Raw genomic sequence first — 20,716 nt, forward strand, 5'->3', positions numbered from 1 at the left:
AAGGTCAGCCTGGGCATAGACACAAGACCTTTATCTTAATCAATTGCTGTGTACAGTGACACATGCCCGTGGGAAGTGTACAGGTGCGCTGCAGTCCAGGCCAACCTAAACATACACTGGAGATCTTATTTGAAAAATAATGAAGATAGGGCACAGAAATGGAGGGACAAAGGGTGAGCAAATGCAGCAGTAGTACTCACTAGACACTATGTTGAAAATGAACTAGACAACTTGTGGATGGGGATGGGAGAGAGGGAAGGGGTGACATCGTCCAAAAAGAAAGACTCTTTACTTGACTTATGTAACTGTAACCCCTGTGTACATCCCCTTTATAATAACAATAAAAACATTAAAAAAGGAAAAAATTAAAAAAGAATGAAGACAAAGGGCTGATGAGTGTGGCTCAAGAGGTTGAGTGAGGGCTGGGAATGTGGCTTAGTGGTAGAGTGCTTACCTAGTATGCATGAGGCCCTAGGTTTGATCCCTTAGTACTACATAAATAAAATACATAAAATTTTTTAAAAAATTAAAAAGAGGTAGAGTGCCTGCGAGTACAAGGGCCTGAGAGCAAACCCCAGTACAAAAGGAGGAACTTATCTTTGTTTGGGGTATTGTTCAAGAGATAAGTGTACTTGTCCAGCAAGTATGAGTTCAATTCCTAATACCACCAAGGACAAAAAAAAGGGGGCGAGGAGGAGGCAGTAGCTCACTTCTGTAACCTCAGGAGACTGAGATCTAAGGACAGAAGTTTAAAGCCAGCCCAAGCAGGAAAATCTGGAGACTCATCTCCAATTAACCACCAAAAACCTGGAAATGGGGGGCTGGGGATATGGCCTAGTGGCAAGAGAGCTTGCCTCGTGTACATGAGGCCCTGGGTTCGATTCCCCAGCACCACATATACAGAAAACGGCCAGAAGTGGCGCTGTGGCTCAAGTGGCAGAGTGCTAGCCTTGAGCAAAAGGAAGCCAGGGACAGTGCTCAGGCCCTGAGTCTAAGGCCCAGGACTGGCCAAAAACAAAACAACAACAACAAAAAAAAAAAACCTGGAAATGGAGCTGTGGCTCAGGTGGTAGAGTGCTAGCCTAGAGCACAAAAGCTCAGGTATAGTGTCCAGGCCCAGCTCTGAGTTAAAGCTCCAGGATTGGTATACATATTCACACAAAAAGCCAAAACACAGTGATTACAACCTGCTCAGTTTTAGAGCCAAACTTCTAACTTCAAACTCAGGTGTGTCCTTTACCTATGATCTTAACGCTGAGGCTAAAGTGATTTGAGAAATATCAGCTTTTTGAAATATCAGCTTCTTGAATGTGTGCACATGCGTGTGCATACACACACACACTCTTCATCTTCCAATATTCTCAAAGTCACCTCTTTTCAAATACAAAGACAACCGATTCTAAATCTCGAGTCCAACTCTTCCTGCACCAGAATGTCTATAAATGAGACAATCTCTTGCTATTCCCAACCAAGAAACCAAGTAGCCAGTCAGTAGGGACCTCCCTGGCCAGCCTGTGTGTTTTTTCAGAGCGTCTGATCAGATCTTTATCTTCTGAGAGAAATTCCATACAACATGTGGCTACCTGTTGAGTTTGGTAGAGCTATTTCTTAAACTTCATTGGATGAAGTTTAAGTACATGTTTGTGAAAGTAGATCCAAACCAAAGAAGAAATCTTTTTTTTTGCCAATCCTGGGGCTTGGACTCAGGGCCTGCGCACTGTCCCTGGCTTCTTTTTGCTCAAGGCTAGCACTCTACCAATTGAGCCACAGCACCACTTCTGGCTTTTTCTATATATGTGGTGCTGAGGAATCATACCCAGAGCTTCATGCATGTGAGGCAAGCTCTCTACCACTAGGCCATATTCCAGCACCCCCCAGAAAAGGAATCTTAAAAGCAAGTCTCAGGGAGGAGGTAACAAATAGTACAAGAAATGTACCCATGGCCTAATGTATGAAACTGTAACCCCTCTGTACATCACTTTGACAATAAATAAGCAATTATTATTATTATTATTTTGCCAGTCCTGGGCTTGGACTCAGGGCTTGAGCACTGTCCCTGGCTTCTTTTTGCTCAAGGCCAGCACTCTGCCACTTGAGCCACAGCGCCACTTGTGGCCATTTTTTATATATGTGGTGCTGGGGAATCGAACCCGGGGCTTCATGCATACGAGGCAAGCACTCTTGCCACTAGGGCATATTCCCAGCCTGCAATTATTATTTTTTTAAAAGGAAAAAATATAAGCAAGTCTCCCTTGAATTTCAATGCTAACCCTTATAGTCTCAATAAAGGCTTCTCATTCTTTCCTCCAAATACCTGTAAGTCTCGTTCACCCCCCCAACCTCCTTTGCAAACTTCGACTTAGGCAAGTTCCAGAATACTTGGTCCAATCCTCTTTTATTCCACTGGAATTCCATTATTCTAGAAAAGCTCACTCTTTACTCCCGTTTCCCTCAGGCATGAAGGGGCTCCCTGTGTGGAGCACACCTCACAGAACATGTGTTGGGACGTCCAGCTGAGAACAGCACCAGGTCTATTTTGGGAAGTAAGAAAGAGAAAATTAACAACTTCAAGAGAAGACTATTCTGAGCATGGTGAGACACACAAGGCCAAACCCACAGTCGCCTCTTTAAAAAGAGCTCACTTCAGAGTCCATCAATTAGAGGAGCAAAACAGTCAGGAGTCTCTCTGATTCCAGATATTTATTCTTGTTTCGTTGGTGCACAGCCTCTTTCACAATGATTCATTCTGGAGAATGAACACACCCACACGTGGCTCATTATTTTTGGGAAGTACTTAAACAATCTTGGCGTAAGACAGGAAAGAGCAAAAGTGGTGAAATCCATGCTAGAAGGGACGGAAAAGGAGCTGGGGCGGGGGGGGGGGGGGGGAGGGGGAGGAGTGGGGGTAGGGATGTGGGTTTGTGATAAAGAACTGGGTGAGTCCCAGAGCCGCAGCTGTCCAACCAGAAAACAACATGTATCTTATAAAGATGGTGGAGATTAGCTATCCTGAGAAAGGGTGACTGTACCTGTATCTGTGTACATCTGTACATTTCATAGTGAGCAGAAGTCTGAACAGACTGTTTAAAGATTAGCATCACCACTGCCCACTCCCCTGAAAAGGTCTAAACTGTGTCACTAGGAGTCACAGTGGGTCTCATGGTACAACAGGTCAGAAAGATGCAGAGCTCAAATACCAGCTCTACTATTAATCACATGACCTTCAGTAAGTTATTAACTTGATTGCACCAGTTTCCTTTGAGCTCAATCTGTAAAGTGGGAATGTTAATAACTAGCTCCTGTAACTATGTAAAATTACATGAATAACGTTTTAAAAGAATCAACAAATAAAAGGTGCTCAATAAATATGAATCCCTCCTTTTGATGTAGCACCCTTCCCCCTCCACAAAAAAAAGAAAAGCCTACAAGTAAAATATCTTCTTCCAAACCACTAATTAGGAAGTGGCAAGTTACAGCAAGATTTTAGCAACAAAGCCATGTTCAAGTCTCAGCTCTGCTGAGGCTTTAAGTAAGTTAGGTAGTCTCTCTAAATCTCATTTTCTTCAAGATAAACCAAACAAAGGGGACAGAACAAGACCTCAAATCCTTTCCAACTTTAAGCTTTGTTTCATTTGCTAGTTATCTGCTAGTATTTATTTTTCATTGAAACTAAATAAGTGATTACAAAATTACAAACATAATCTGACTTTACTGTAAATTTAGCACAACATACAAATCTAAATTTAATTCTCCTCGAAAAAGTAAAACTGGACGAATGACAATAGCCCCTTGTAATGTCTCATAGTGACTCATCAGGTTAAAAATCTGCATTCATGTATACAAATAATACATACCTAAAACTCCTCATGCTTCGACCAAAGAAAGCTTTCTATACTAGAAATGACACAATTTGAAGAACCAAGTCACAGAGGACTCACAAAGCCACTCTGAACATACACAAGTCAGAAAGTGGTCAGCACAGTCCCACTAGCATAGACTTCTGCCATTTGCAAGTTTGTTAGTCACAAGTGAACTAGAGACAAAGCTGCCTTCACAGCATTTCAACCCAGTTCAAAGCATGATTGCAAGGTGGTTTGTGGTAATGTGAATTTGTGGAGCACAAAATTTGATTCATGAGAAATAGGCTGTTTTGAGAAAGGCAAACAAGTTCCAACCTGGGCAGCCTCTGGCTGCTGCAGGTTCACAAGGCACCTCACGCAGCAAGGCCTCTGGAGGAGGCACTGGCAGGGCTGTGGCTCAGCTGGGAAGTCCCAGGGACTGCCACACCGGGCAGACTCACAGCCACTTGGCCCACTGCTCTTCTCAGAGCACATCATCCAGGGGCTGGTGTGGGAGGACAGCAGGAGTGTAGCAGCCTCTAAAGGCAAGCACACCACAAAGCAGCCAAAACTGTCCGGTAGTCAGTCCATGAACTGGCCCAAACTGTTTTCAAGCTATAGATAGCAAATACGAGTTTTAACTTATTCCTTAGGGATAATAAATTCCACAAAGGAATGTGAGTCGTGGAACACTGTCCTACATAGGTACAAAACTGGCCTCTTGCAAATCTGTTGCCTTTCAATTCTAGGGTCTACTGGCGTTTATAACTTGATAACACACACTGCGTCAGCCCTCATCCTTCCAGATAAGCACCCATCAGACAGGCTACAGCGACAGCAGCAGCCTATGAGTTAGTTATTTAATTTACTCTTCCTTGGGCCTTATACAGGGCCCCCAGCCCCTGAGCTTGTTTGTGACTTTTTGTTGTTTTGTGGTATTGGGGAAGGAACGTGGAACCTCCCCCATGTTAGGCAAGCTCTGTGCTACTGGGCTACATGCCCATCCCATTTCCTTGGGACAAAATGAAGACCACAACTCTGACTTCAGTGCCAGAGACACTAGTTTTATATTAGGGTGTGGTTTTTGGTCCCCACTCGCCGTCACTGTGCATAGCTACCTGTTTATTGACCTGTAAATATTACTGACAGTACCCTAAATGCATCTTTGCCCTCACATTTGCTTTTCTAACCAAAGGGGCCTTCCTCCAGCAGTTTGATGGAATTTGGTCACTGAAAACCTCTTAGCTACTCAGAAGGCTGAGACTGGAAGATCACAGTTCAAAGCCAGTCCCAGTAGGGAAGTCCATGAGACACGGATCTCCGCTAATCTACCAAGAAGCTGGAAGTAGAGCTGTGGTTCAAGTGGTAGAGGCTAGGCTCCAGCAAAAGAGGCTCAGAGGTAACGCCCAGTCTTTGAGCTCAAGCCCCAGGACCAGCAGAAAACAAAGAAACAAACAACAACAACAAAAAACCCAAGGCCAGTCACCAATGTCTCACGCCTGTAAATTCTAGCTATTCAGGAGGTTGAAGTCTAAGGAAAATTTTGTTTGAAGCAGGAAAATCTGTGAGACTCTTACTTTCAATTAACCATCCAAAAGCCGGAAGTAGGGCTATGGTTCAAGCGGTAGAGTGCTAACCTTAGGCAAAAGCTCAGGGATAGCACTCAGAGCCTGAGCAAACTCCAGGACTGGCACCCAAAAAGCAAAAAAAAAAAAAAAAACTCCAAAAAATGGAGAAAACATACTTCCACAGTATGCCACTCAATAAAAATGAAATAATTCTTTCAGTTCCTGGCTTATCTCTTCTGTCACTGGCAGCTGCCTTGGTGTTTAATGGAGACATAGTTGCACAGTGAGTAACAGCGGGCTCTGAGGTCAGACAGCCTATTTGAATCCTGGCTGAGCAACAATGGACAACTTTCTTAGGCTCACTAAAGATTATGAGGATAACGTGCTGGGCATCAGTGGCTCACACCTGTAATTTTAGCTTCTTGGGATGCTGAGACCTGAGGATTGCAGTTCAAATACAACCCAGGCAGAAAAAAGCTGAGAGCTTTTTATCTCCAACTAATTCAAAGTCAAAGTGGATGTGTAGCTTAAGTGGTAGAGCACTAGCACTGAGTGGAAAAAGCTAATAAGCAAGAGCATGAGGCCCTAAATTCAAGCCCCGGAATTGTAAATAAATAAATAAATAAATAAATAAATAAATGAATGAATGAATGAATAAATAAATAAATAAATAAAAATAGAGTTAACATTTAAGAAATAGGGCCCCAGTGGCTCATGCCTGTAATCCTAGCTACTCAGGAGGCTGAGATCTGAAGATAGAGGTTCAAAGCCAGCCAGGGCAGAAAAGTCCCAGTGAAACTTTTATCTCCAATTAACCACTCAAAAGCTGAAGTGGAGCTGTGCCTCAAAGTGGTACAGTGCTAGCCTTGAGCAAAAGAGCTCAGAGAGGGGGCTGGGGATATGGCCTAGTGGCAAGAGTGCTTGCCTCGTATACATGAGGCCCTAGGTTCAATTCCCCAGCACCACATTTACAGAAAATAGCCAGAAGTGTTGCTGTGGCTCAAGTGGCAGAGTGCTAGCCTTGAGCAAGAAGAAGCCAGGGACAGTGCTCAGGCCCTGAGTCCAAGCCCAGGACTGGCCAAAAAAAAAAAAAAAAAAAGAGCTCAGAGAGGGCTAGGAATATGGCCTAGTGGCAAGAGTGCTTGCCTTGTATACATGAAGCTCTGGGTTAGATTTCTCAGTACCACATCTATAGAAAAGGCCAAAAGCGCTGTGGCTCAAGTGGTAGAATGCTAGCCTTGAGCAAAAAGAAACCAGGGACAGTGCTCAGGCCCTGAGTCCAAGGCCCAGGACTGGCAATAAATATAAATAAATAAACTTCTTAGCCAAGTTCCTATTTGAATGTACATTAAACATTAGATACACAACAATCAACCAATTTTCTAGTAGATAGCCTTCAACTTTTGTTTGTTTTTTTGCCAGTACTGGGGCTTGAACTCAGGGTCTGAGCACTATCCTTGGCTTCTTTTTGCTCAAGGCTAGCTAGCTAGCACTTTGCCTCTCGAGCCACAGTGCCACTTCTGGCTTTTTCTACATATGTGGTGCTGAGGAATTGAACACAGGGCTTCATGCATACAAAGCGAGCACTTTACCACTAGGCCATATTCCCAGCCCAATATCCTTCAACTTTCAACTTTTTTTTTTTTTTTTTTTGCCAGTGCTGGGGCTTGGACTCAGGGCCTGAGCACTGTCCCTGGCTTCTTTTTGCTCAAGGTTAGCACTCTGCCACTTGAGCCACAGCACCACTTCTGGCCGTTTTCTATATATGTGGTACCGGGGAATTGAACCCAGGGCTTCATGTATACGAGGCAAGCACTCTTGCCACTAAGCCATATCCATATCCCCAGCTCCTTCAACCTTTTATGCTTTAAAATATGCTTAACTTTGTCATGGACATCAAAATCTTCTGCAAGTTACATTTAAAAATTATTAACACTAGCTTTAATATTCTCAAATATCCTGTCAGTGCTCAAAAAGTCTTCCATTATCTCAAAAGATTTTTTTTAACAATTTATTCACATCTGGATCCAAATAAGGTCTTCCACTGCACTTGGCCAAAAGGTCTTGCAAACTTCTTAGACCCCCTGGCTGTTTGAAAATAATCTGTAAAAGAAAGCAGGTTAGTTTCCACAATTTGGATTTTGCTAATTGGCTACCTGTGGTGTCATTTACTATGGATCTCACTTCTCCGTATTTTCTATAAACTTGTGGTTTGATTTAGAGGTTTCATTTGATTCTGATTCATTTTTTCTTTCTTTGGTGCCCATCCTGGGGCTTTAAGTCTGGACCTGGGTGCTGTCCCTGAGATTTGTTGCTCAAAGCAATCGCCCTACTACTTGAGCCACAGCTCCACTTCCAACTTTCTTGGTAGTTTTTTGGAGATAAGCATCTTCATGGAACTTCCTGCCTGGGCTGACTTTGAACAGTGATCCTCAGATGTCAGCCTAGCTAGGATTATGGGTGTGAGCCACCAACACCTGGCTCTTCTCCATTCTGAGGCCTGCCTTGTGTCAGTGGCCAGTGCCCTCAGCACTCTCCAGCCCTAGCAGGTACAGTCTCTGACTCACACTCACTCTGGGGAAGGATGATGCTCTCCCTTTCCTAGAGTGCCGCTACTGACTTCTCTATCAGCTTTCATTCAGTACTCAACATCGGATTCAATATAAGTCCTTATAGTTCTAAGGCCACCTATCCTAGGAATGGGTTCTTATAACCGTACTTCAAACCACTCCCCACTTGTTTGAATTGGTTTACATCTGCAATCACTAATGTCTTACTTAATGCTGTAGCTCATACAGGTTCATTACTCTAGTCTGGAGGTCGGCATCATATCCCTCTTGCCAACTAAACAGGATAAGGACAATGTTTCACTGGGTGTCCTCGGGTGCTCTGTCTATCTGGTCAAACTTCTACCTCCTGTTGCTCTTTACTGCAGTCCCTCCTCATCACAGGTCAGTAGTGTGCATCTCAACCAACTGGCTGCCCTCCCACCCAGTACCAGAGACAAAATTTAATAGAACATCAAAGCCCTCCTTGCCACTAAGCTATCCAGTTCTAATATTTCATTCTGAGGAATTCTGCTGGTAGAAAGAAATGTCCTGTCAGTATATACTAGGTTGTGGGGGGTTTTGTTTTGTTTTTGGTCGGTCATGGGGCTTGAAGTGGGCCTGGGTGCTGTCCCTGAGCTCTTCAGCTCAAGGCTAGTGCTCTACCACTTGAGCCACAGTGCCCCTTCCGGTTTTCTGGTGGTTAATTGGAGAGTCTCATGGACTTTCCTGTCCAGGTTGGCTTTGAACCTGGATCCTCAGATCTCAGCCTCCTGAGTAGCTAGGATTACAGGTATGAGCCACTGATTCCCAGCTTGTTCTTATTTTTTGGCTTACAAAATTCATGCTTCCTTGTTAAGCATCTTTCAAAATGTGAGATATCAGTGAAGGCTGTGGCTCCTGGAACAACAGCCCTAACATAAGGAGCAGAGCAGCAACTGATGGAAGATGGAAAATATCCAAACCACAGGATACACAATGCAAAAGTTCAAAGACCCCTTCTTTTCTGCCCCAGAGACATTTACTATTATACATTGCATGTATATTATTCCTGTCATGGTTACTACTGTAGTTAAGAAGGGTTTTTTGTTTGTTTGTTTTGGTAAATTGAGTGATACTGAAAAACTGAGAAGCACTAGTGCTGATGGCTCATGCCTGTATTCCTAGCAACTCGGGAAGCTAAGATATAAGAAAGGATTGTGGTTTGAACCAAGCCCAGGTAGGAAAATCCACGAGACTCTTATCACCAGTTAACTACCAAGAAGCCAGAAGTAAAGCTGTAATTCAAGTGGTGGAGTACTATCTTTGAGCACAAAAATTCAGGCATGGGACAGCACTCAGCTCCTAAGTTCAAGCCCCAGGACTGGAACACAAGTGCACACATGTGCGTGCACACACCCACACACACACCACTTATAAAAAATATATAACTGACTTAATAAAGGAAGCTATTTGTCCAGGGAGGGAGAAAAAACCCACCAATCTAACAAGACACTTAGTAAGCTTGGTATTTAATTCCAACCTGGGAAAAGATCTAAGAATGGGGTTTGCATAAGAGAAAGGTGTCTGAAAAGCCAGCTCTATACTACATCCATTCTAAGAACCGCCTTTCTGAAATTCTACTTGGAGACAAACCCAACCCTTGAGAGCTGTTTAAACAAGTTCAATCTTAAGCCTCAGGTCTAGAGAATGAAAGCTTTGTTCTCACTCAAAAGGGATGTTTGATGTTTATGCTAAGGAGACCTGTCATTGCAATGTAATTTATGACTGACTATAAATACCTGAACGTCCAGCAAAGGCCCACCTGCTGCCCAGGATAAAGTCAAGGTAAGACTGGAATCACTGGCATCATTATAAAGGAGCCAGTCCAATGCTTGTCCTCAGGACCTAAGTGCACAGAATCTGATGTCTTCTTTGAACAATTTAGTGACTTGGCTTAATTCTTCTTTCCTTATAGCTTACAATAAACATGTAAAACTGATGTTTGCTTTCTTTACTGCACTTCAGTAACTATTGGGGCAAGGATGGATATTTATCACTGGAACTTTTTTCTAGACCTATTTACTATACTATATGAATTCATGGGGAGCAGATGGTGTATGTCACATTTGAGTGACAAGAGGGATAGGAAGCACTGTTTCAGGCAACTGGAACAATGAAGGAAAAAAAACTGGCTAAGACTTAGAAACTAGAGAGGCTGAGATCAAGTCATTTGGCTGGAATAAAATGGGTAGGTAATGGAAGACGAGATCTCCATGTTCTAGGTAACACAAAAATGTTCATAATTTTAACAGGACAGAATAGGAATTATTTACCTAGGATTTTACAGAGATGACAGAAAAGAAATAAGTTCAATTAAACATATGTGTATATATGTATGTGTATATATGTATGGTATGTACACACACACTCACACACATTTTTTTTTTTGCCAGTACTGGGACTTCAACTCTGGGCCTGGGAAGCTGACTCTGAGCTTCTTTTGCTCAAGGCTAGAGCTCTACCACTTGAGTCACAGCACTGCTTCTGGGAGTTTATTAGAGATAAAGAGTTTCTCGGACGTTCCTGCCCTGGCTAGCTTTAAACCATGATCCTCAGAATTCAGCTTCCTGAGTAGCCAGGATTATAGGTGTGGGCCACAGGCACCCAGAAAACAAATTTATTAATTACTTAAAATATGCAAGGTTTGGTGAGCACCTAAAGCCATATAAAAAAAAATAATGTAGCTCATAGCATCAACGTTTTGGGGGTAAAGAGTAAGGGGAGCATAGAACCTTGAACACCACCAGCATGTATAGGTGTGTAGGGGTGCCACTGACCTGGGAAACACAGAGGAACCAAGGTCCCATTCTAGAGGATATTGGATTTAGCTAGGAAGAGAAAGGGGAAGAAAGCATGCCATAGAGAAGAAACAAAAGGCAAGGGGCCATGAAAAATAGAAGGCATATGAGGTTCATAGTAACTGATAGATGTAGCAACAATGACAAGGTTGCAGCTAAAGACAAGGGCAGAAAAAAAAAGGGGGGGGGGACAAATTGAACTAATTGTAATGCCAAGCTAAGGGGTCTGGAGTTAATTCTAGAAGCCATAAAAAAGCAGTACAACCATCAGACAGAGAGTTCATTTCCCAAGGTTAAATACCTTCCTTTGGAGGACAAGGGAAACCTGGAGACTGACTGCCTGGCTAGACCACTGTAATAGTAACCAGTCACAGAACACAAGTTTTGGAATCAGACTGACCTGGGACCCTCTGTGTGGCCACCCTATGCCTGGAGACTCATTTGTATAAGAGGACAAGTGTCTCCAAGAGCAGCTGCATAAAGAAGTGATACAACACAAGGGCTTAGTACATCTGAATAGACAGTACTCATTTAGTAAATTTTTGGCGTGTGTTACTGCTTTTTTTTAAACAGTGGTCATCGCAGTGAATGAAGAGTCTGAACTCAACAGTCCATGATAGGTAGGTAGTTTTTTTTTTGTTTTTTTTTGCCAGTCCTGGGGCTTGGACTCAGGGCCTGAGCACTGTCTCTGGCTTCCTTTTTGCTCAAGGCTAGCACTCTGCCACTTGAGCCACAGCGCCACTTCTGGCCGTTTTCTATATATGTGGTGCTGGGGAATTGAACCCAGGGCTTCATGTATACGAGGCAAGCACTCTTGCCACTAGGCCATATCCCCAGCCCCAGGTAGGTAGGTAGTTTTGACAACCAGAATAAAAGTCAATTGGTGTGTAAACTGCTCAAAGGCAAAGGATGGCTCTCACCAGTATCTCAGCTTCCCTTAAGCTCCAGGCGAGGCACACCCTGGATATCAGAAAGAGCACAGACCTACTCAGATTTCATCTTATCTACTACTCTCCCAACTACACTAGATAAGTGTAAGGCTCAAACACTCACCAAGACCATACGGAAAGACAAAGGTGCTTCTCTTCAGATACTTATCAAAAATGTCTTAGTTCCCAGACTCCATCCCACACTAAAGTCCACCCACAGGAGGACCTCTCCCTGAAAACACTCACTAGTGTCAGAAAAGGGTAACAATCAGATGACAGTCACATGTAAAGAAGAATAGTCCAGAAAAAAAGAAAGATAGCCGGGGCTGGGAATGTGGCTTAGTTGTAGAGTGCTTGCTTGCCTAGCATGCATGAAGCCCTGGGTTCAATTCCTCAGCACCCCGTAAACAGAAAAAGCCAGAATTGGCGCTGTGGCTCAAGTGGTAGAACACAAGCCTTCAATGAAAACAGGCTGAGTTCAAGCTTCTGTCAGTACTGGCACACATATACATATGCATTCACACACCCCTGAATAATATATAAATAAATGATCTTCAAGTATTGTGCTCCTAAGCACAAGAAGGCAGTAATATGTCTTAAAGAGAAAGGATGTGCTAGGCATTAATTAAACTGTACTTTTTGCTTGAGTTCAATTAGTGAATCAACAATATATAATAAGTAGGATGTCTTTATATACAGAAACACATAAAACAAGATTTGATGAAATCTGATATCAATCATTTGATAAAAATGCTGCAGAGGTTCACAGGAACCTAACTATTTCCTCTAGGAGCCATTGGCTCAGTGGCTTAGTAGTTTTTTGTTTGTTTTTTAGCCAGTACTGGGGCTTGAACTCAGGGCCAGGGCACTGTCCCTGAGCTTCTTTCTTTTGCTCAAGGCTAGCTAGCACTCTACCACCTGAGCCACAGTGCCACTTCTGGCTTTTTCTGTTTATGTGGTACTGAGGAACGGAACCCAAGGTTTTATACATGCTAGGCAAGCACTCTACCACTAAGCCACATTCCCAGCCAGTGGCTTAGTATTCACTAATTTAATGTTAGCAGCCACATTAGAGAATGTAGCAACAACAGATAACAAGGCTTGACGGTGTAAGTCCCATTAAACAGATGAAAGAAGGAAGCTTAGAGGTGGAATGGCAGCTCTGGGTACACACTAGCACATTATCTTGATTTATTTTCATCACAGCACTATAACAAGTAATTATATTTATTTACTTATTTTCAGTGTAAACCACTGCAATTTTAGATTGTGCAACAGCAGAGATCTAGAAACTTTTGTTCACCTTATTCTCTGTTATTCCCTTGTGCCAAAAGCTGTTCCAGGCACAAACCCTAAGAATCCTCTATATTTTTCTATGTAAATATTAGAGGTGATTTGATAAAGTTACTTTCATTATGTTAAATGAAAATAGTTTCATGAGCTGGGTGCCAGTGGTTCACACCTGTAATGCTATTCAGGAAGCTGAGATTTGTTTTTTTGGTTTTTTTTTGGCCAGTCCTGGGCCTTGGACTCCGGGCCTGAGCACTGTCCCTGGCTTCTTCCCGCTCAAGGCTAGCACTCCGCCACTTGAGCCACAGCGCCGCTTCTGGCCGTTTTCTGTATATGTGGTGCTGGGGAATCGAACCTAGGGCCTCCTGTATCCGAGGCAGGCACTCTTGCCACTAGGCTATATCCCCAGCCCAGGAAGCTGAGATTTGAGGATCAAGGTTCCAAGCCAGGTTGGGCAAGAAAGTCCCTGAGACTCTTATCTCCAACAAACTACTCAGAAAAGGCCAGAATAAATGATGATGTGGCTCAAGTGGTAGAGTAGAGTGCTAGCCTTGAGCAAAAGGAAGCCAGGGACAGTGCTCAGGCCCTGAGGCCAGGACTGGCAAAAAGAAGAAGAAGAAGAAGAAGGAGAAGGAGAAGAAGAAGAAGAAGAAGAAGAAGAAGAAGAAGAAGAAGAAGAAGAAGAAGAAGAAGAAGAAGAAGAAGCAGCAGCAGCATACCAGCATTGCCTGAAGTAGTACTATCTCTGAAATCGAGATTGGAGATAAGATCGCCAGGAATGGAAAAGTCACAGCTAAACCAAACTCTGGCAGCTCTAGAATAAGGAAAGGAAGATCCTCTGAAGTAGTACTTGTACTGGGTGCCCCAGTTACCCATTAGAGAAGCCAGCAGTCAGATAGAGTGGACTAGAGTAGAGATGATGCCTCTGAAGCTCCAGCTCAGGTTAAACCATACAAGAGATAGAAAAACCGAGAAAAGCAAAAACACAGAGCAAGTATTCAATCCTGGCATGGAGCGAAGCGAGAGAAATGCACATCAGACTGCCAGAAACCAAGGCGCCTGAGAGCTGATTACTTAAAATGTTGCAGCATCCCAGGTGGGATTGACGGACTATGGGTCCCTGCAGCTCCAGCACCAGAAGGCTGCTGAGGACGAAGAAGAAGACACCAGGCTTTTTGCAAATACACAGAGGATGGGGTGGGGGTGGGAATAAGACCCTCATACATCAACTCCCATTGTAACAGAGAACACAAGAACTCAACAGAAAGAGGCAGCATTCCAGAATTAATGTTCACTGCTGTTCCAAACAAGCAGTAAACAATAAAAATTTTGAAATTGAAACAAAACAGCCACTACAGTGTCCTAACTGAACCTTCAAAAAAGTAAAGAAGATCTAAAGTGCTGTGAACTGAGAAGTCCATTCTACTTTAACACCCTGTACTCCTGAGTTATTAGAACAGACTGCAAGGTAATTCAACTCATGTTCCAAGATGCAACAAGCAGCCTCAACAGGGCATGCTGAAGGAAGCAGCATGTCCTCTCCTCTCCCCACTCTCCTCTTTACGGATTCATATTTTGGTAGGAAGGTTACAATTAGCTCACCGGTGGAGAATAAACCTATTTATAACACAGCAGTCCCCCCTGAAAGACACAATCATCTAAAAAGGTTTGCAGAAGAAAATGAAGTGCAGTTTCTTTCTGTACTGACTGCAGATTCCCAAGGTCCTTTCAGATGAAGTCTTCCAGTCTAACCTTCCTGTGTTCACAGTCACCATTCTGGCCCCCTCTCAGCCTCCATGTTCTTATGTAACATTTACATAGTGCCATAAACATACCCAGAGTTGCATAACACTGCCAACCAATAAAGCCTAAAGCAGGTCACTCCCTCCAGACTGTCTTTGATTAGCACAGGTATGCTGCCTGGTCTACGAAGAAAAAGCCTGTCAAAGACAGGCTTGAGAAAATAGGACCCAGGTCTACTAAAAAGCACAAATAAGAAATTCACCACACTAACATGTGGGACATCTATCGGTCACAGAGTATGTTATTCTGCCCTAAAGATAAAAAAGTAACCCAACATTGCTTATTCGCTGAAGTCAGAAACTGTGTCTAAAAATACCTTCCTGCCAACTGGCTATCAGTAAGTCAAGCCTCACAAATGTCCCAATAAGAGTGACACAGAATATTTCCTTACTTTTCAGAGGGAAAATTGAGGTTAAGTTACTTGTTCAAGGACAACCTATAAAGAAGCAAAGTTCTGGGCTGAACACCAGCACCCTCCCTCTAACTGGTTCTGACCTTTAACCAATATAGCCATTTTATTATGCTTTATCACATCTGTCCCAGAAGTTGTTTTAACAACACTAAATCAGAGATTCCTCTTTCCTCTACAGGAATTCACTTTCACTGTACTTCAAATCCACATCCACTCAACAAAATTACAAGACTTAACTTGAAATTAGATTCTGAGTGTTCATGGAAACTCAAAATGTTCCTATCAGAACCTCAAATGCCTCTTTTGTTGCTTTTGTCTTTAAGAAATGAATGTCATGTTCTCCTGCTACTAACTCAATTTAACATTTTTGAATAATAATGTGAAAATGCTTAAGCTAGGTCTTAAAACATGGCATACCTATCCAAAAATGGATGCTGTTTCTAGTCTGAAACTCATTTCCCTTATCACTGGCTTTTTACTAAGTCCTAGCTAATTCATTAATTAATAGAAACACCTATCTGTTACTGTCCTCACATCATATCCAAGTACCAGTACCAGAGCTGCCTGGCTCTGTCAGTTTTTCAACCCACTATGTGAGAAATGATGGGAGAAAAATCAACTTCTCATTATCCCACAGCCTCTATCTTCCCAGAACAGCCTCTATCTTCCCAGAACTGTTTCACTTTAAGCCTTTTGCAACAGTGGTCTCTGTAGCATGCACTATTGGCAACTAGATGTGTCCTGAAAAAAACAGTAGTGTCTGGCCAAGAGGTTTAAAGGCCTTAGAGAAATGTTTGCTGGACACACAACTTAATTTCCCACTTACCAGACCAAAAAAAAGAAAGAAAGAAACCAACTCCCTATTATGCCCACCCACCTTCACCCTAGCAAACATTCATTTTTGGAGAGTTACAAAAAAATGAACTCTGCCTCATTCAGACCCAGTTGGATTATCAATTAAACATTTAAAATAGGTTTAAAAAAAAAAGCCCCACAGACACCAAACCAGCAGGGAAAAGATTGCTTAAATCTTGGCTATATTGGGGCAGTGTAAGAATTCTTATTGGAGGGATTTAAAGGTTTATTCACATATACACATACATAAATGACAAACACGAAGCTTGACTACTCTAGAAAAAAGAATTGGAACAAAAATTGGTATACATTCCAAAAACATGGCCCATAATGAGGCTCAGTAAATACCCCTCTCCATGATAATCCTTATCTTGACAGAATGTCAGGTTCTGTTCTTACCTTGAGTGTTTATCAGACCCCCACAGCAGGGTTACCTGTGACACAGCGTATCAACAGGGGGGAACATAGGAGGTGCCTAACAGAAGCATTAGCCAGTGAACAAAGACCCCACAGCACAGGCTACTATGGAACAAATACCAACAAAGGAGATAATGAACTTGTTTTTGAGACTCCAAAGTGGCATAGCGTCCTTTCTTGGTGGTCTGGTTTATGAAACCAGGACCTACCTGGCAATCATTATTTTAAGTGGAGAGATCTCAGAACACACACTTGATCTCTCATTGCTAGAAGGTTAGGGGCTGCTGAGAAGAAGTCAAGCTAGCAGGCTTTGTACAACAGAAGCAAATAAAATCCTGAGAATCTCTCTCAGATCCATCTGTGGGTCAATAATCACTCCAATCTAACTGCCAAATATAACCTTCATCTGCAACCCCAAAGCAAAAACACATTTGAGACAATTCTCAATTATTTTAGGGTTTCATCTGCTCTTCTCAGCCCCTAAAGCCTCATAAACAACACACTCAGTAGCCGGGCCCACAGAAGGTCCCCACCTCTGTAGTGGGAAGGGCAGGGGTGGATCCTGGGAGCATATAAGGCTGTGGGGGTTGGAAGGTAAGGGGTGTGTGCGGGTGGGGAGGGCTGCGAAGACAGACGTGCGTGCGAAGGTAAATAAGCACTGACCAAGGACTAAGGAGACAGTCCAGGGGTGGGATCTCTGAATAATCGAGGGGGGGGGGAGTGGCATGTTCTAGGATTTCACCAGAAAGGCAGCCACCAAGTGATTTGAATGAGCCCCCTGGGGTGGGCGGGGGGAGGCGAGGAGAAAAGCAAATAACACCTAGATTCACATCAACCGCTGGGGACCCAGGTTTCCTGGGGTTTGGAGATTTCATAGCCAAGCTCCAAACAGGTTTAGGGGCCTGCTCGCCCCACTTGCACAGGCAGGCACCGGAGGTGCAGTGGTTTGCCCCGCTGAAGGCAAGGGACTGAGCGATGGGGGTAATGTGACTCCGGAGCCCAGAACATCAGCGAGGCCGAGAAGGGAGGGCGAGACACTCGAAGAGCAGGAGCTGAAGGGAAGATAAGGGCCGCCCCCCCCACCCCGCGTTTTGCTTAAAACCCAGGGGGCGAGGGGGCTCTGAACACCAGAACCCCTCGGTTAAGCAGGCCCCCATCGCCGAACCCCACAATCTTGGCGGGAGAAAAGGCGTCCCCAAGAGCATCTGGTGGGAGGGAATCCAGACCCCCCACGGCCCCTGGACACGCTGAAGGGGCGCAGACACCAGGGACCCCCAAATCTGCAAGAAAGGAGCTTGGACTCCCCCCTCACTGGGGCGCGACCTCCGAGCTCCCCGAATTCGGTTCCGCCTGGATTAGGGGCTTAGGTCCCCCGGGCCCCGGGCGCGCTCAGTGCTCCGGGGGTGGCCGCTCCCCGAGGTCCGGGCTGCCGGCCGAGGGTCACCCCGACTTCCCCGCGCCCCCCGCCCGGCCATATTGAGCGCGTGGGGAGGGGGCGCGCGGTGGCTGTGGGGGCCGCGGCTCGAGGCCTCACCCCTCGCCCAGCCCTCTTCATCCCGGCCCCCGCCCCTCACGCCCCGGCACTCACCCTGGATCTCCCGAGGCCCGGACCCGCCGTTGCCGGCGAGCAGGAGGACAACGAGGGGGAAGAAGGAGGAGGCTCCGGCCGACTCCGCCATAGTAACCGCCGCCGCCGCCGCCGCCGCCGCCGCAGCCCAGCAGCGCCCAGCGCGCGCGCGCGCGCGCGCCCCCGACGCCTCCCCTGCTCCCGCCGCCCGCTCCCGCCTCGCTCCTCCACCCGGCGCCGGCACGTGCGCTGCCGGGAAGCCGGCGCCGCCGCCGCCGCCGCCACCGCCGCCGCCGCCACTGCCGCCGCCGCCGCCGCCTGGCGCGCGCGCGCGCGCGTCCGCGAAGGGCGGGGCCGGGAGCGCGCGGGCGCCCGCCTTAAAGGGGAGTGTCCCTGTTAAAGGGGTGGGAGGGGTTCGGGCCTTGGCCAACTTCGCTGAGGCGTGCGGAGCCCAGCAGCGCCCCGGAGGCCCGAGCGGAGCGGAGCGGACGTGCCGCCTCCTCCAGCTCGGGGCTCCGCGGCGCCCGGGGACCGGGCATAATTACCTTCCCAGCGCTGGGCCCCGCCCCCGGCCGGTACGAGTTGGTGCCCTCGGTCCCGGCCTCCCCGTGAGATCCCCGGGGTGGGGGGGGGGGTCCCTGCCGCGGCCCCCGGGAGGCTCGGCGGCGGCCGTGCGCTCGACTCCCGGCACGCCCTCCCGATCGGAGCCGCGCTCTGGAGGGCGCCGTCCCGGGCGTGCTCCGTAGGCTGCGCCCCCTGCCCCGCAGCCCGTCTACCTCGGTATCACCTCCTCAGAACCGCCCCGCGGGCGGCTAAAGGAAATAACGAAGATAAATATTTACGCAAAGTGCTCGCTTGCTTATTTGTCTTGAAGAAAAAGCTGGAAACCAAGCAGGCAACGATAGAAGCCTAAATAAACGATGGCTCGTGGATAAGGGGGAACGGCAGTTAAAATTCACGTTTACCCACACGGAGGACGCGAGGAGATGTTCATGAGGTGACGTTTACATGAAAAAGCAAAATGCAAAACTATGGACAGTGTGATTCAAAACTCGTCGATAATGAGTATCTCACAATTAACAACAACGAAACAAACCGACCCGGAATGATTGGCTATATTGTAAAACAGGAATGGAAATCCTCCTCTGGGTAAACTAATGTCAGCTAAGTTTCTTATGCTATAAATAAAAAGTTAAAAAAAAAAACACCAGGAAATTATTACTCAATATTATCAGCCATTGCCAGGGAGGATTTAAAAAAAAAAAAACAAACTTTTTCTTTACACATTTCAGTAACTTCTAAATATTTTCCAAAGGAATACAGGTTTCAAAATGAGGGCCATGTGGGGAAATGGTTACCTTTTATTTTAAAAAGCGGTAAAGTGCAAGTTGGGTGCCAGTGGCTCCCACCTGTAATCCTAGTTACTCAGGAAGCTAAGATCTGATCATTGAGGTTCCAAACCAGCCCAGGCAGGAAAGTCCCCAAGACTCTTATCTCCAATTAACCGCCAATAAAAACAAAGAAAAACAAAAAAGCAGAAGTGGAGTTGATGCTCAAGTGGTAGAACACTTGAGCACAAAAGCCCACAGACTCAACATCCAGACCTTGAGTTCAGGCCTCAGGAGGCTCCAGTGGTGCACACTGGTAAAGCAAATCACTGCATATCCTTTTTTTTTTTTTTTTTTTTTGCCTGTCCTGGGGCTTGAACTCAGGTCCAGGCACTGTTGCCTGAGCTCTTCAGCTCATGGCTAGCACTCTACCACTTGAGTCACAGCCCCACTTTCAGCTTGTTCTGTGTATGTGGTACTAAGGAATGGAACCCAGGGCTTTTGTGCATGCTAGGCAAGCACTCTACCACCAAGCCACATCCCCAGCCATATATCTTTTTTAAGAGTTCACTTTCTCTGGCTTGAAGTTATTATAGGTAGGGTCTTTAAAGCCAACCTTCTGGACCTGAATTTGGCTTCTCTTCCTAACTGACTGGGAAAAGTTGGGCAGGATTTTAACTTCTCTAAGGCATAGTTTGATCATATTAGCTGAAAGGGCAGAAGAGATGGCTGAGGGATGGGACAAAATATGTCTCAAATGATCTAAGAATACAGACGTATTTCCCACATACAATACATGCAGGCAATGCTTCTAGCAAAAGTGTGTGTAGATGAGGGAGTTCAACACCTTATTTTTATTCTGCTCTCTCACCTGTCCCCCAAAAGAAGTCCCCTCCTCTAAGTCTACATACTGGCCTTCCAAACCCAGCTTTGGTGAACATAATGTTAAGGATGCCGTAGTACCACATTGTGGACTTGTTAACTTGATTCTTTGGCAGTACTGGGGTTTGAACTCAAGGGTACATATTTGCTACAAGGTACTCTACTGCTGAGCCATGTTCCTAACTCCTTTTTGCTTCGATTATTTTTTACACTAGAAATTCACATGTATACCCAGGCCAGCCTGAACCAAGATTCTCCTATTTATACTTCCTATGTATCTAGGATGACAGTCACATGTGCCACCACATCTAGCTTTCATTGGTAGGCATGGGGATCTCACTAACTTTTTGCTCCTGTGGGGCCTCAAACTTCAGTCCTCCTGAATGCAGCCTCCCAAGTAGTTAGGATCACAGGTATGAGCCACTGCATCCCAAGTAGTT

General features: G+C 45.3%; 1 protein-coding gene across 1 annotated transcript in view; it reads right to left on the bottom strand.

Annotated features, from left to right (window-relative positions):
• The window catches only part of Acvr1b (activin A receptor type 1B), a 35,999-nt gene extending 17,733 nt beyond the window's left edge, over positions 1-18,266 (bottom strand). The window contains exon 1 of the mRNA XM_048364138.1: positions 18,088-18,266. Coding sequence (XP_048220095.1) covers positions 18,088-18,178 — 91 coding nt within the window. The 5' untranslated portion in view covers positions 18,179-18,266. The remainder of the gene's footprint in view (positions 1-18,087) is intronic.
• Between the last annotated feature and the right edge of the window lie 2,450 nt (positions 18,267-20,716).

Source organism: Perognathus longimembris, chromosome 1 (assembly GCF_023159225.1).
Source record: "Perognathus longimembris pacificus isolate PPM17 chromosome 1, ASM2315922v1, whole genome shotgun sequence".
In the NCBI taxonomy this organism is placed as follows: domain Eukaryota; kingdom Metazoa; phylum Chordata; class Mammalia; order Rodentia; family Heteromyidae; genus Perognathus; species Perognathus longimembris.